General features: G+C 39.2%; 1 protein-coding gene across 1 annotated transcript; it reads left to right on the forward strand.

Moving 5' to 3' along the window:
* The first annotated feature begins 13595 nt into the window (after positions 1-13595).
* On the forward strand, positions 13596-14324 carry LOC127081623 (uncharacterized). Its single transcript, XM_051021864.1, has one exon. The coding sequence runs from the start codon at positions 13596-13598 to the stop codon at positions 14322-14324; it is 729 nt and encodes a 242-aa protein (XP_050877821.1).
* The last annotated feature ends 3533 nt before the right edge of the window (positions 14325-17857 follow it).

The following is a 17857-nucleotide window of genomic DNA, read 5'->3' on the forward strand; positions in this document are numbered from 1 at the left end:
ATATTTTTTGGGTTGCTATTTGCTTTTATTATGCTATTTTGATCGGATCATGTCAATACGCTATTTGCATACATGTGTGCATGGTGCGTGACATTTGTGTTAGTTTGATCTGGTTGTGATGATCGCATTCTTCCTTTAGCAATATTGTTAGTTTTTTTTAAACACGTTTTATTTCATTTTTGCTTTGTGTTTCTTTTTGATAAATATAGATCTGCGCGATTTTGATACATATTGTGATGATCATGTTAAGTGTAGTAAGTTATTGGTTAATATCTATTCATTTATGTGCGTTTCTATATTTGTTTTTTGTTGTATTTTGATTTTACACGCGTCCGATGGTTTAACATAGCGGCGAACTGCTTTTTGTGCGCTTACCAATTTGCATTCCGATTCGCAACTTTATGGTTTAATTTGATTTTTTATCATATTATTATTTCTTGATTCGTCTTGCAATGACCGTTTATGCGTTAGCAATTTGCATGTTTCGATTTATGCTAAGAACAACAATCCAACATTGTTATGTTCATATCGAATTAATTTTCTTGTGGTAGCATTTGCACGTCTTCGTGTACGCGACTTTGATTCGCGTCTTTGCGTCATGATTTTAATCCGTGCATTTTTATTTTTATTTCTTTTCATTTTATTTTCTAAATCATTTGTTGTGGATGTGTGATGTAAATATTGTATTTGTTCTTGTATTTATTTTTATCATTGTTGAATGCTTGTATGTACATTCGATTCTTGTGGCGTTTGATTTACGCCTTGTGCTTCAGTTTGTGTCACTACACTTGAACTTGCACCCCTTCGCGATCCAATTTGCACCCTTCGTATTATTAATCTTATATGTCGTCTTTAGCCATCGATTTTAATTCATTTCTAATCATTACCCAAAATCATTTTCAAAACTATTTTACAAGGCAAGTCAAAAGCTTGATCAAACATCAAGCTATTTTTAAAATCATATCAAAATCAACCCATTTGACTTTTTCTTTTCAAACCGTTTTCATTATCTCAATTTATCAACCATCCATATTCAAATCATTTTTCAAACCATAAAACCACTTCATTTTTTTTCATAACCATAAACAAACCTCGATCAACATCGAGTGCATTTTTCCAATAAAACTTCAAAATACATAAAAATATTCAAAACACATTTTTTAATAAAGATGGAAACGGAACAGGGTGAATGTTAGTTCTATGTGTTGGCATTAATTTTGGTAAAACCTAGAGTTGTCACAAGTTGTCACGAGTGTTGTCTTGACAAGAGATATCAGTTTCCTGCAGGGTGTTTAAATGTGATTGTGCAGGATTTAGCTGAGATGTCAGACCCGATTCAATGACTACTGGAAACCTGCAGGACGTTACTTTCACAGACCACCAATTCTGGATGGATCTAACTATGACTACTGGAAACCTCGAATGGTAGCCTTCCTGAAATCTTTGGATAATAAGGCTTGGAAGGATGTTCTAACAGGCTGGGAATATCCCGTTATTACTAAGGAAGAAGTAGTTACAACTGATAAGAAGGCTGAGGAAGAATGGACCAAGGAGAAGGATGAACTAGCCCTTGGAAACTCTAAAGCATTGAATACTATATTCAATGGGGTTGATAAGAACATCTTCAGACTGGTGAACAATTGTGAGGTGGCTAAAGATGCTTAGAATATTCTCAAAACCACTCATGAAGGTACCTCTAGAGTAAAGATGTCTAGATTGCAGCTGCTTACTACCAAGTTTGAAAATTTGAGGATGAAAGAATATGAAAGATGAAAATATTCATGACTTCCATATGAATATCCTTGAAATTGCTAATGCCTCAAGAGCCCTGGGTGAGAAGATATCAGATGAAAAACTAGTGAGGAAAATTCTCAGGTCACTTCCCAAGAGATTTGCCATGAAAGTGACAGGCATAGAAGAATCTCAAAACATCTGCAATATGAGAGTGGATGAGCTAATTGGATCCCTCCAAACATTTGAGTTAGGAATGAGTGATGGATCTTAAAAGAAAGCCAAAAGCATAGCCTTCAGTTCAAACACTGAAGAGAAAGAGGAAGAAAGTGGTCAAGATACTGATGAAGATCTGGCAAATGATGTAGTATTACTGGGTAGACAGTTCAACAAACTCCTGAAAAAGATGGATGTAAGGTCAAAGTCTAATGTCAATAACAACTCATTTGACATCAGTAGGTCCAATGATGCTGGAAGAAGAACAAAATCTGATGAAAAGTCCAAACAAGGAAAAGGAGTTCAGTGTCATGAATGTGATGGGTATGGACACATTAGAACTGAATGTGGGACCTACCTTAAGAAACAGAAGAAGAGTCTTGCTGCTACTTGGTCTGATGAAAGTGAAACAGAAGGAGAGTCTGCCAATCTTGTGACTGCCTTGACTGGAAGATGGGGTTCTGATGAAGACTCAAGTGATGATGAAGTAACCTTTGATGAGTTAGCCACTACCTACAGAAAGTTGTGTTACAAAAGTGAAGAAGTGTCTCAACAAGTGGAAAATCAGAAGAAATTGATAACACAACTAGAGGATGAGAAGACAGAACACTTGGAAACCATTTCTAAGTTGAAAATTGAAGTCGTGTTCTTGAACTCCAAACTGGATGAGATGACAAAGTATGTCAGAATGCTAAATAATGGATCTGACACCTTAGACAAAATCCTCCAGACTGGAAAAATGGTAGGAGACAAGTCTGGCCTTGGATTCAATGAATCCACTCCTGAGTGTAGTCACACTGATAGCAAACTAAAGATGTCACATCATGTGTCATAACATCACAAGGAAAGACAACATAAAGGAAAACACCAAAGATGGAGATGTCATTACTATGGAAAATTTGGCCACATAAAACCTTTCTGCTTTAAGTTGTATGGCTATCCTAGTCCTTCTCATCATCAACCTAGACCCAAACACCACATCCCTGTCAACAAAAAACAGTGGGTTCCTAGGACTGGTGCTACTAACCTGATAGCTCACACTTCCTTCAGAGTTTAAGCCAAAGAAGACTAGTATTTTGACAGTGGATGCTCGACACACATGACTAGAAGCAGAAACCTGTTGATTGACTTCCATCCTCATGCCACCAGCTATGTAACCTTTGGTGATGAAGCAAAGGGTGAAATCAAGGGGATTGGAAAGCTAAACTTCCCTGGAGTCCCTAACCTTGATAATGTGATACTTGTTAAAGGACTGACTGTAAACCTAATCAGCATCAGTCAACTATGTGACCAAGGTCTAAATGTAAACTTCACAAAAACTGAATGTCTGATTACTAATAAAAAAATGAAGTGATCATGAAAGGAGTCAGGTCTAAGGACAACTGCTATATGTGGAGTTCTCAAAAAAATAGTTATTCATCAATGTGTACTCTAGCCAAAGAAGAAGAAGTGAAACTATGGCATCAAAAACTAGGCCATCTACATCTTAAAGGAATGAAGAGGATTATATCTATTGAAGCTATTAAAGGAATCCCAAAATTAAATATTGATGAAGGAAAAGTTTGTGGGGAGTGTCAGATTGGAAAGCAGACAAAGATGTCACATCAGAAGATCAAACATGACACCACATCCAGAGTGCTGGAACTTTTCCACATGGATTTAATGGGACCTATACAGGTGGAAAGTCTTGGTGGGAAAAAATATGCTTATGTGGTGGTGGATGACTTCTCCAGATACACCTGGGTAAATTTTATAAGGCAAAAATCTGATGTATTTGAGGTATTCAAAGATCTTTGCCTAAGACTTCAAAGAGAAAAAGAAAGTCAGGTTATCAGAATCAGAAGTGATCATGGGAAAGAATTTGAGAACAGTAAATTTGCTGGATTCTGTTCATCTGAAGGAATTAGTCATGAGTTCTCATCTCCCATTACCCCTCAGCAAAATGGTGTGGTAGAAAGGAAAAATAGAACTCTCCAAGAATCTTCCAGAGCTATGATTCATGCTAAGAAATTGCCCTACCACTTCTGGGCTGAAGCTATGAACACAGCCTGCTATGTTCATAACAGAGTAACCTTGAAGAAAGGGACTCCAACTACTTTATATGAAGTTTGGAAAGGAAGAAGACCTACTGTCAAATACTTCCATGTGTTTGGTAGTAAATGTTATATCCTGACTGATCGTGAACAAAGAAGGTAGATGGATCCCAAGAGTGATGAAGGAATATTTCTGGGATACTCAACAAACAGCAGAGCATTTAGGGTCTTTAATTCCAAAACAAAAGTAATGATGGAATCTATCAATGTTGTTGTTAATGATCAACAGACTGATGTCACAGACGATGTTGAGACATCTCTAAATGATGCCCCAGCTGATCTCCTAGACAAAACTAATGAGAGTGAACCCACTCAAGTTGAATCTGAAGCTGACAAAATTAATAAGGGACCTTCTATCAGAATTCAGAAGGATCATCCGAAAGATCTCATTATAGGAGACCCGAATAAAGGGGTCACCACTAGATCAAGGGAAATGATCTCACATGGTTGTTTTGTGTCCAAGATTGAGCCCAAAAATGTCAAAGAAGCCTTAACTGATGAATTCTGGATCAATGCCATGCAGGAAGAGTTAGGCCAATTCAAGAGAAATGAAGTATGAGAATTGGTTCCAAGACCTGAAGGAATAAATGTTATTGGAACAAAGTGGGTTTACAAGAATAAATCTGATGAACGAGGGGTGGTTACTAAAAATAAAGCAAGATTGGTAGCACAAGGATACACTCAAGTTGAAGGAGTTGACTTTGATGAAACATTTACCCCTGTAGATCACCTGGAGTCCATTAGACTACTGCTCGGAGTAGCATGTATTCTGAAGTTTAAACTGTTCCAAATGGACGTAAAAAGTGCCTTCTTGAATGGTTACTTAAATGAGGAAGTGTATGTTGAACAACCTAAAGGGTTTACAGACCCAAATCTTCCAAAGCATGTGTATAAGTTGAGGAAATCCCTATATGGTTTGAAACAAGCTCCTAGGGCTTGGTATGATAGACTCACAGTGTTTCTCATTAACAATGGATACAGGAAGGGAGGCATTGATAAGACCTTATTTGTCAAAAATGAAGGAGGAAAACTCATGGTGGCTCAGATATATGTGGACGATATTGTGTTTGGTGGGATGTCAAATAAGATGGTTGAACATTTTGTTAAACAAATGCAGTCTGAATTTGAAATGAGCCTTGTTGGAGAACTAACCTATTTTCTTGGGCTACAAGTCAAGCAGATGGAAGATTCTATCTTTCTATCTCAAAGCAAATATGCCAAAAATATTGGTAAGAAGTTTGGCATGGAGAATGCAAGTCACAAAAGGACACCTGCTCCTACTCATCTGAAGGTCTCTAAAGATGAAAATGGTGTCAGTTTGGATCAAAGTCTCTATAGAAGCATGATAGGGAGTCTGCTATATCTCACAGCAAGTAGACCTGATATTGCCTTTGATGTAGGTGTATGTGCTAGATATCAAGCTGAACCAAAGGTGAGTCACATAAACCAAGTGAAAAGGATCCTGAAATATGTCAATGGCACTAGTGACTATGGGATGTTGTACACTCATGAATCTGGATCTGTGCTGACTGGATACTGTGATGTTGATTGGGCTGGAAGTTCTGATGATAGGAAAAGCACATCAGGAGGATACTTCTTCTCGGGGAACAACTTAATATCATGGTTTAGTAAGAAAAAAAATTATGTGTATCTGTCCACTACTGGAGCTGAATACATAGTAGCTGGAAGTAGTTGTTCTTAACTGGTATGGATGAAACAGATGCTGACTGAATATAATGTCACACAAGATGTCATGACATTGTACTGTGACGACCTGAGTGCTATAAATATTTCTAAGAATCCTATTCAGCACAACAGGACAAAACATATTGATATTTGTCATCATTTTATTAGAGAACTAGTGGAAGATAAAATGATAGTCCTAGAGCATGTTGCTACTGAAATGCAGTTAGCTGATATTTTTACAAAGGCCTTGGATGCAAATCAATTTGAATTTCTAAGAGGGAAATTAGGGATTTGTATTTATGAGAATTTGTAGCAATTAATTTGGAGTGGAAAAGGTAGTCAAATAATTGTCTGCTTACTTAAAATAAAGCGCCCCATTTATGGTAAATCATCACCTAGTATTGGAAACTCCATCTATTACCTTTTCACACGCAACCTCTACTCAAACATTTCCAACTTCTTGCATCTTCCTCAAACTCCTCTGCTAGGGAAACTGAAACCTTTACACAAAAACAACAAGATGTCACAACATCAAACACCATCTGGTTCAAAAACTCCTAAGCCTACTCACAAGGATAGAACGCTTTCAATGGACTTTCTTGATGAAGATATTTTAGATGTGATTCCCCTGTCTGTTATTCCAGGCGAAGCTCCTGACTCAAACCATCCCATGGATGCATCTGCCATTGCATGCCCTACTCAAGGTAATAGCTCTAGTATCCCTTCTAGCTCTACTCATGCCACTAGTTCTAAGGACGACATGCATCACACTGATCGTGTCATAAGAAACCTAGTCACTAGAATCCGCAATGAAGGACATACTGTAAAAGGAGTTTCTACTCCTCTATCAAGAAGGGACCCCTCTCTTGAGGTTGAACCTCATAGTGAGAAGGATGATGATTCCTCTAGATCTGAAAAGGATATGGTTGCTGAAGGTTTGTTCTCTTTAGGGCAAACTGTGTCTGGTAAAAAATTTGTGGCATCTACAACTGCCAATGCTTCACATTCTGAGAAGCATGATTCTGCACACAATGTGATTGACCTAGAGGATGATAGGTCGGATGATCAAGAGGATAGCTTACTTCATCACTTAAAGCCTGGTGTGGCTAATAGGATGAAGACTAGAAAAGGTAGGTCTGTGGTTGAAATGATGTCAGCCAAAACTGCTAAGAAGACTATTGGTGTAGGTCCCTCAAAATCTTGGAGCAAAGTTGATGTGAAGAAGAGGAAGGTGAGAGAAGTTTTTGAGTATGATGAAGATGTTGAAGAAGATGTCCCTGACATCTCCCCTGTGAAGAGGACACCTATTAGGAAGTCCCCTGTGAAAGTTGCTTCTGTACACTTGGACAATATCTCTTTCCATCTTGAAGATGGAGCAGCAAAATGGAAGTTTGTGATCCAAAGAAGGGTGGCTGTAGAGAGAGAATTAGGCAAGGATGTTGTTGAGGTCAAAAAGGTCATGTACCTAATTAAAAATGTTGGGTTAATGAAGACTGTGGTTGGGTTATCTCAGTGCTATGAAGGATTGGTTAAGGAATTTGTTGTCAACATTTCTGAAGATATTGCTGATAAAAACAGCAAGGAATTTTGTAAAGTGTTTGTAAGAGGGAAGTGTATCACATTTTCTCCCACTGTGATTAACAACTTTCTAGGAAGAGGTACAGAAGGTGCATGTGAACTGGAAGCCACAGACAATGAGGTCTATAGGGAAATTACAGCAAGACATGTGAAGGAGTGGCCTAGTAAAAAGCATCTCCGTGTTGGGAAGCTGATTGTTAAGTATGCTATATTGTATAAGATAGGGTCTGCAAATTGGGTACTCACCAACCATATTTCCACAATCTCAAATGCCCTTAGAAAATTTATCTTTGATGTTGGAACCAAGCTGAAATTTGATTATGGTAGATTCATGTTTGAACAAATTGTCAAACATGCTTCTACAAATGCCGTAAAGCTGCCTATAGCTTTTCCCTCAATGATTTATGGGATTATCCTGAGCCAACACCCTGGGATTCTGAGTATAAATGACCTTCCTAGTAGAAGAAAACCTCCTCTATCAGTTCACTACAAATTGTTTGAAGGCAGTCATGTCGAAAACATTGTCATGACATCTGCTGTGAAAAAGCCAGCCTCAAAAGGTGGTCTTATTGTTGAGCTGAAGGAAACTTGTAAGGAGTTGGATACAGGGATAAGGGTAGCAACAACTAGGAAAGAAGCATTGTAGGCTCTGATTGCAAGCTTGGAGCAAGCTGAAAGAGAGAATGTGGACAGGCCAAGGAAGCAGAAGCCCAAACCTCTAGTGAGAGGTCTGCAACTAAAGATGAATCAAGTGGAAATTTTGTTTCTGATGCTGATGAAGATACAAGCTCAAGCTCCTCTGACTAGCTTTTTGTTGAAGTTGTCTCCCACTCTTCTGATGGTGTTTTGTTTTCTCTGTGATGTGGTGGTTGTTCTGATTATTTTGGCAGTTATGTTCCGCTGCTTTGATGTGTATTTTTCTGGTTTGATGGATTTTATCTCAGCTTGTATAAAGCTGTGTATGTTCTTGGATCTGTAACACTTAACACTCTGCTTTGACATTCTGTTTATGTGACTGAATAGACATTTATTTTGTCTCTTTGGTCTCTTTTGGCTAAAAAGGGGGAGAAGTAGCTAAAGTAGCTATGCTATACTATATGCTATAGATGATGTTACAAATGATGTTGGAGATGATGTTAAACTGTATGCTACATGTGATGTTGAAGGTGATGTTAGATGGGGAGGTGTTCTATGTTACAGGTGATGTTAGAGGGGGAAGAATTGCTAGCTGGAGGGGGAGATGGTGTGTTTTGAGCACAAGCGCATGTGTGTTTAATATATGTTTACTAGTTGCTATTTTAGCTAGTAATGTGTGTTTTATTACTTCTGCTGCTGAACTGATACTGTGATTATTGATGTATGTTTTAGCCAAAATTTTCCAAAGGGGGAGTTTGTTAGTTCTATGTGTTGGCATCAATTTTGGTAAAACCTAGAGTTATCACAAGTTGTCACGAGTGTTGTCTTGACAAGAGATATCAGTTTCCTGCAGGGTGTTTAAATGTGATTGTGCAGGATTTAGCTGAGATGTCAGACCCGATGTTAAGACATGTGTATACAAAACATTCAGTCTGAATGTTATGTATCTTATGATTGCGCTTTTCATGCAAATCTGTGTGTGATTGATGTGGAGATTGAACACGCTATTCTGAATTAAAATCAGATTGATTTATTTTCCAACAAGATATGATCAGCTGTCATAAGAAGATACAAAAGGAAAATAGATTTAGGGTGTTATAATGTCCAAGCCCATTCAAATGCTTCTATAAAAAGGACATGTAAAACCTGGTTTTAATACAGAAGAGAACGAGCGAAATAGTGAGAGAGAATAAGGGTTTTAGTCTTGTGTGCATTTGTGTATTGTGAGCCATTCATTCATCCTGTTGATGATTGAATTGGACTGACTTTTATGTTGTAATTTGTCTATTCTAAGCTTTGAAGCATGAGTGTGTGTTTACTTGGTTGAAGAATTTAAGCAAGATCAAGTATGTGTTCTTGAAGAGTGTCTTCTTTCTTTGTAATATTTGTTTTTACATCACTATTGTGATTGAGGAGGAGTGAGTAGGGTCTCTTATCTAAGAGTTTTTAGATAGAAGTCACACGGGTAGAGATTAGGTGAAAAGAATGTACCTTGAAGTTATTTACTGAGAGTCTTTGAACTAATTTTGTTTAGTGGATTTCCTTCCTGGCTTGGTAGCCCCCAGACGTAGGTGAGTTTGCACCGAACTGGGTTAATAATTGCTTGTGTAACTTGTTCTATTGTTTCTTTATCTTTTATCCTGTTTATATTGTTCAGATATTAGTGTCATGACATTACCATCGACATCTCATATCTGATACCAGAATTTCAATGAATACCACGAGCTCCTGAGACTAGGATTCGAAATGGATTTCTCGCTAATCCAAGCTCTTGCCATCGCCAAAAATACATCATACTCATTCAAAAAAATTTGCCTTTTGGCACAACCTAAAACCTTTTTTAGAAACGAAAGACATTTTGTCTTAAGCAGATGAAAAACAATGTTTCATCCATAACTGTTGAGTTGAGATAAGTGGCGTGAATGTGATTTGTAAATCCATTCAATGTGGTACAAATGTCTGCTTCTTACTTGTTTTTGGTAAAACAATGATTTCCGTCGATTAATACAAGATAGCTTTCGCTAAAATTGACCAATAAACTAACTTTTTTACCCAGAACTACGTGTGCCTTGACTTCTCTTTTGAGATACGTAGGAGCAGGATTGTGAAATCTTGTCAGGCCCACTAATACAAAATAAACCTTTTGTCCTCTTCTTTACCCTCTTAATAACTCGAGAAGCCTAAATTATAAACAAACACTAACACGTATAACTAACCAAACGGTTCCCGTCGAGTACAATGGACGTGAGGGGTGCTAATACCTTCCCCTCGCGTAACCGACTCCTGAACCCTGATATTGGTTGCGATGACCTTATCTTTGTCCTTCTTTAGGGGTTTTATTCGACATTTTCCCTTTCCCTCTACGGTAATAAGTAAAGATCGATGACGACTCTGTTAAGTTCATCCTACGAGCGTACGATTGCGCTTCGCGAGGTCGGTCTCATTTTTCGAGGTACGATTGATGGCGACTCTGCTGGGGACTCTCCCATCCCTAAGTGAGTCAGGCCTAGTTAGGTTTGTTGTGTGTGCTTATGTTTGTTTACTTATATGGCTTTTCTTTACCTTATGCTTTCATTATTGTTATATTGTTATATGGCTCTATTGGATCATTGGTACTTGGATATCTGATTGTAAAACCTTGAGGTAAAGACTTTCTACCCGAGTCTTGAGCGGAAACATAAGACATGATAATGGTTGAGTAGTGCGATCTCGCAAGGTGAATACCTCGTAAGGGTCAGCATGAGAACCTCACTTAGAGTAGATCCTTTTGAAAATGTTGTTGCGCGGGGTGAATACCTCGTTAGCTTCGATGTTTTTAAAGGGGTCCATGACTCTAAGGACCTTTTAGAACATTGAACCTTTTTTGCCAACTAAGAATGATGGTTGCGCAGTATGGATTCGCGAGGTGAATACCCCGTTAGGATCAATACGAAAACCTCACTCAGAATAGATTCTCACGAAGGAGTTGGTGCACGGAAAGAATTTGTCGTAAGCCTCAAACATACTTGTGAATCCATGACTCTGAGAACCATGTCTAGAACCGAAGTTGATGGTTACGTAGTGTGGATTCGCGAGGTGAATGCCTCGTTAGTATCAATACGAAAACCTTTCCTAGAATAGATTCCCTTGAAAGAGTTGATGCGCAACAAGAATTTACCGTAGGCGTCAAACATTCTTGTGCATCCATGACTTTGGGGTTCTTTGTAAAAGCCTTAGATCATACCCAGTGAGAACCTATTTGGAAAGCAATCAGATTCATTCGTTACCTCGAACCTTTGAACCTGTATAAAAAACATTGCATTTCATCTACATTCATTGCATATGCATAAAAAGCAAAGCTCTTAGTCGTATTTCATTTGTTTCAGGGATCTAAGTCATTTGCAAGAGAAAATGAATCCTGAAAGAAGAAGCACATTTCAATTCAAGTACAAGAAATTGGACCTTGACAGTTTGAAGAAGTTAAGTGTCAAAGTGATCAAGCTCACTGAATTCGTGGACGATTATGGGAGGATCCTGAGTATTTTGAATGAAAAGATGGAACCAATGACAACTGTGACTATAGCTCAATTCTACGACCCACCTCTGCGTTGTTTCACCTTTTCTGACTTCCAATTAGCTCCTACTTTGGAAGAGTTAGAGAGAATTGTGGGCCGGAATTTAAGGGACCATGATCCATTTCCCAAATTTGATGAAGGTGTCACTGCCAAGAGAATAGCTTCAGTTTTGGGTCTGGAGGTCCAATTGGTTATAAGTAATTGGGATAAGAAGGGAGTCTTCAATGGTTTTTCTAGATGGTTTTTAGAAGAACAAGCTGTTAAGTTGGAGAAAGATGGAAAACGGATAGCATTCCATGTCGTGCTAGCGCTATTGGTTTATGGGATAGTACTGTTTCCAAATCTCGACAGTTTCGTAGATCATGTGGCCGTAAGAATCTTCCTCTCTGGCAATCCGGTATCTTTTCTCCTAGCTGATATCTACTATGCCCTCCATGAGCGTCATGAGAAGAAAGGGGGAACCCTTTTGTGTTGCAAACAGTTGTTGCATGCTTGGTTCATATCTCACATGCCCGAAAAAGGACCATACACCTCCAAAACACTTAAGCCCTCTCAGAAGTTAACTTCCATTACTGCCAACCATGTCAAATGGTATATTAGAGATTGGGAGACCCCAAATATTATTGTTAGCATTGGAGACTTTCCTAATGTACTTTTGATAGGGACTAGGAGTTGCATCAACTACAACCCTATGTTATCCCTGATGCAACATGGTTACTCCATGAACGGACCTCCAAAAGCTGAAGCTTTAGAGCCTTTCGTTTTGCATGACATTGATGCAGACAACCCAATTATGAAGAAGATTAAGAAATCCTGGAAAACAATTGTTAGAAAAGGTGAGGAGTTTGTAAAGAGGAATGTCCTTGTGAAAGAGCCTTACACTCGTTGGGCAAGAGAAAGAGTTTAAGTGGTTAAGCTCCCATTTCCATTTGATCCCTCTATTTTTCCTCCAGTTCCCGAGTCAGAACCTATACTACCTTAAGACGTTGAGAAGCTCAATGCCAAAATTAAGAATATTGGATTAGAAAACTCTGAGTTACAACTTAAGCTTAACCGAACCACTCTGGAAAATGAAAATCTGAAGGATGAACGTAAAGAGAAGGACCGAGACCTTGAAGCTAGCAACAAGAGAGAACGAACATTTGAAGACAAGAAGGATGAGCTTGATGATATTCTCATAGGTACAAAATCTGTGTTCAAAACCAAGAATGAGGAGCTCAAAAAAGCCCACCTCAAAATTCAAGAGTTGGACAAAAGGTTGGAGACATCTCTTGTGGAGAAGAGAGAAGCTAGACTCGACTATGAAGCTCAAATGTGTGAACTTAGGGACACTCTCAAGAATTGCAAAGATAAGTTATCTCGTGAGGTCCTTCGGAAAGAGGGAGCTGAGAGGAACTGTCTCTGTCTCGAGTACCAATTGGGAGAAGCTAATAAAAGGATTACAGGTTTGGAAAACCAAGAAGGTGATGCAACTTACATAATCTTGAAGAATGACTGTGTATATTAATGGGGTTGTATAGGGAGGCTAGGGAGGTCCTAGACGAAGATCAGCGTGTCATTAAGAAGCTCCAAGACCTCTATGTTGAATGGAATGGAAAAGTCATCAACTTGGCTTGATTTGCTAACCTCGACATGCTGGAACTTCCAGAGAAACTCCAAGAAGCTGAATGGAGCATGTGCCCAAAGAACACACCTCCTCAAGTTTTGCAAGCAAATGGTGAAAGAGCTCACCACCAATCTTGCTACGATCAAAAGGGCGGAGATGCAAATTAAGTTCACCGGTACTTAAATTTGAATCACTTGTACTTGAATTTAAATTTAAATCACTTGTATTTGATGTTGAATTTTAATTAATGAAAAATTTTCATTTTGGATTTCATTTATTGTTATTTTTATTCAAAAATCTTGCAAATAAAATGTCCTAACATTGCTGAAATAAATAACAAAGATAACTAAGAGCTTTGAAAAAAATGAATCCATATATGCATCCATACATGCATCCATGTCATTCTTCAAATAAAAGCTCATTCCGCTGTATTCTTCCAGTTTCACACTGAGTCCTCAACACCAATACAACACCAGAGTCGGTGCTCGACAAAGAATGGCAGAACAAGAACAAGAGTTGGAAAGAGTCAGCTCAGAACTTGAGGACCTGCGAGGGAGCATGGGTCAGATCATGGAGATACTGCAAGTCATCGGAGCCAAGATGGACACACAAACAACAGTCATTTCAGAGATCGTTGGTCCAACGCTTGAACCCCAACCCGTAAGGACGGTACCTTCTACATTATTTCCTTTTGGTCTACCTTATGGCTTCACACCTCAACCTGAAGTAGTCCCCGGTGTAATGAAATCTACTCAACAGACTGTTCCTCTACCATTAACCACCGAGGCTCACCCTATGGTCCATACATTTGCATCACCGACTGTTCACACACGTGTGCAACCTTACTTCGAAGATCAACAACATGCTCCAGAAATTTCTAATGAAGAAGAAGAAAGGCATGAAGATATAAAGGGTACTAAAGAGAATTTTCAGATTCTTGAGAAGAGACTAAGGGCAATGGAAGGTGACCAAGTCTTTGGTGCTGCTGCTAGGGAGATGTGCCTAGTATCTGGTCTTGTAATTCCTGCGAAATTCAAGACTCCTGACTTTGATAGGTACGAGGGTCATACATGTCCTAAGAGCCATCTTGTTATATACTACCGGAAAATGGTTGCCCATGTTGAGGACGATAAGCTCATGATCCACTTCTTTCAAGACAGTTTGAAGGGTGCCCCCTCTAAGCGGTACCTAAGCCTCGATCAGAGTCGTATCCGGTGTTTCTAAGACTTGTCTGATGCTTTCATAAATGTCACAACCTGAAAAATACAGTGTGCGAAAAAACAACCGGCGAAAGGAAATGACATAAGAGTCGCCACCGTGCGTTATTTATCCCAAAGGAGGGAAAGGAAACGCTCGAAGTAAACCTGAAAAGAGGAAAGGAAAAGACAAGGTCTCGCAACCAAATCTTGGGTTCGGGAGTCGGTTATGCGAAGGGAAGGTATTAGCACCCATACGCATCCGTAGTACTCTACGGGATCCACTTTTGTAGTTCTTGTCTAAAGGGTGTGAGTTTATCTTGCGCTGTTTACTAAAAAAGGGGTTAAATGAAAATGACTCGCGCGGATGTCGCATCCACTGCATACGTATCTCATATGAATATGAGAATCAGAGTCTTCGTAGCTCGGCTGACCTATGGGTTGGGGGGATGTGTGCTTGCTAAGACATCGCGTCTTATGCCTACGTATCTCATCTTGAATGAGAATCAGAGCAAGTCGTAGTTCGGCTAACTACGGGGTTATGGATTGGGTTTTGGACGAGCGACGTTACTACGCAATCTACCAGATGCTCGACCTTTGGAGACTTACTCATCTGTAGTAGAAGGAGTAAACGTGTGTTTAGGAGAAGAAAAATCAATGAAGGGTTAGGGTTTGGGATGCTCATGCAAAAAGGGAAATCCTAGACGAAGGAACCTGCATAAAGTAAACACACAAAACATTGCCTCCTAGCGAGGTCTTCCAGCTAAGAAAGTGGTAAAAATACGGAAAAATGTAAAAGTACCACACGGATACAGATCCGAAGTAACAACAATTAAAGGAACGATAAACCCTGAGATCCTTCCAAGCTAACATCATCAAAGAAAGTGGGTCAGTACAGGTAATCAGAATGAACCTCCAGGGGGTATCCCACAAATAAAGTGGAACACCAGGCAAACCATCTCTGCAAGAGTCATATGAGCCTTCACAAAACAAAACTCAACAAACAGGTTAGAGAAACAAAATAGGGTAATCAAGAGTTGCCCCCCGATCAAAATGTAACCACATGAATCATGCCCTTTCAATTCACAAAAAGCTCACAAAAAGCAACCAAGGGTAGGAGGCCTAAACCTCTTGTCAAACACATGCATCAAAAGGGTATCAAATTCACCCATAATACCTCATACATTTAGAGCATTCAAATTAAAGGCATAAAGATGATGGATATAGGGCAAACCTGATTGGAGAGCTTGATTGAAATTGAGTTGCACCCGTGAGGTTTACAAAATAATCTTTAGGGTTTATGTGAGGCAGAGGTGATTCTGTGCAGTTGAGTTCCCTTCAGGGTTTGGAGGTTGCTCTCAACTCTGATAGCTCTTCTCTCACTATCTTTTTCCTCCAGCCAGGGTAATAGGAATAGAATGAAATTTTCTTTCACTGAAACTCTGAATTTATAACCTGATTTTTGTGGACCTGTGGGCTCAAATGAGAGAGGTCCAAGTCCAAGATTTTTCTTTTATTTATTTATTTTATTTATTTAATTTTTTTTTTCGTTTTCCGTTTTTCGTTTTTCGTTTTTCGTTTTTTTTTTTTGAAAAAATATTCTGATTGCCATGATGAAATTCAAATGCTAAATGACCTAAAAATGAATGCATGCATGAGGTGTAAAGCGTATGCTTCCAGGAAAAATGAAGGGTAAATTTTGGGGTATTACAGCTGCCCCTATTCAATCAACTGGAGACCTGGAAAGAAGATAGCAGCGACTTTCGTGCTTTCGAGGTATCAAGGGATTGAATACAATAAAAGCCCGAAAATTTGCACTGAAGTGAAGTGAAGTAACAATGCCTGTTAGAATCGGCAAAGAGGTGGTCTTGAAAGAAGAATCCGTCTGGTACGGTGAGAGTCAGTCTGAATACCGAAAAAGAATGTTAACCCGGATACCAAAATAAATGGTAACACAGAAATAACCATGGCCTAAATGTCGCTCATCAGTCTGAATACCGAAAAAGAATGTTAACTTGGATACCAAAATAAATGGTAACACAAAAATAACCATGGCCTGAATGCCACTCATCAGTCTGAATACTGGAAATGACTTCGATCTGAACATCGGGAGATATGAGATTATTAATATCGGTCTGAACACCGAGAGGCTGGCCTGAATGCCACAAGTTGCGTCGACCTGAACGTCGGAAACTTCTTCGATCTGAACATCGGAAAATTGGCATGAATGCCACAAGTTGCATCGACCTGAATGTCGGAAACTTCTTCGATCTGAACGTCGGAAAATTGGCCTGAATGCCACAAGTTGCATCGACCTGAATGTCGGAAACTTCTTCGATCTGAACGTCAGAAAATTGGCCTGAATGCCACAAGTTGCATCGACCTGAACGTCAGAAACTTCTTCGATCTAAACATCGGAAAATTGACCTGAATGCCACAAGTTGCATCGACCTGAATGTCGGAAACTTCTTCGATCTGAACATCGGAAAATTGGCCTGAATGCCACAAGTTGCATCGACCTGAACGTCGGAAACTTCTTCGATCTGAATATCGGAAAACTGGCCTGAACGCCACAAGTTGCATCGACCTGAACGTCGGAAACTTCTTCGATCAGAACATCGGAAAACTGGCCTGAATGCCACTTCGATCTGAATATCGGAAAATTGGCCTGAATGCCACTTCGATCTGAATATCGGAAAATTGGCCTGAATGCCACTTCGGTCTGAATACCGGAAACTTCATGCCTGTCAGCATCGGCATAAATAGGGAACGATAATAGAGGCGGCGCTTGGGCCAATGACACTTGCTGGGGATAACAAAGGTAAGTCATGAACAATCTTCAGTCTGAGTACTGGAAACAACTTCTGGCTTATCACTTGGGATACCGAGAATGTTTTATGCTTTACATGCGTATGTTTGAATTTTTCAATGGCGTAATGCTCCATGAAAATGGAAATGTTACGCGATTTGGCGTAATGCTGGGAAGATACAGTCTGGCACTGTCAACTCCGCTGGGGGTATATAGTCTGACACTGTCAACTCTACTAAGGAGTGTATAATCTGAAACCACCGCTTGGGGGGAGGTACAGTGGTGAGAACCTGTTGGGGATTGAAGAATCCAACGCTCTGATCAGCTCTACAAGGATAAGATACCGAATTCGTCTGTTGGCGACTTCATTGGGGAAAACATTCACGATCATCTGCAGGGGATTTTAAGGAAATGCCCCGAGGGTACCTGTTCTGAATAGACGATCCAAAGCACTTAAAATTTACAGCAATTTTAAATGTTTATTAAGCATGTACCTGTAAAGCTCTTATGTGTCATGATGCAATGTTTATCAAAAAATTCGGACATCATTTTTGCAAACAAAACAGAAAAATGAAAATGAAAACAGAGATATACTGAATAACATGATTTTATTGATTGAACGGCCTCTGAATAGGCATTTACATCAGGAAGCAATCCCTGGAAAGAGGTCATCGCACAACAGATAAAAACAGACATTAATCTAATGGCAATGTGAAATGGATTTCTATTGGGTTCCAATTCTGCTATGACTT

Source organism: Lathyrus oleraceus, chromosome 5 (assembly GCF_024323335.1).
Source record: "Lathyrus oleraceus cultivar Zhongwan6 chromosome 5, CAAS_Psat_ZW6_1.0, whole genome shotgun sequence".
In the NCBI taxonomy this organism is placed as follows: Eukaryota; Viridiplantae; Streptophyta; class Magnoliopsida; order Fabales; family Fabaceae; genus Lathyrus; species Lathyrus oleraceus.

Bases quoted from the DNA above. Each gene is read 5' to 3' on its own strand.
- LOC127081623 (XM_051021864.1), top strand. From the start codon at position 13,596: ATGGCAGAACAAGAACAAGAGTTGGAAAGAGTCAGCTCAGAACTTGAG.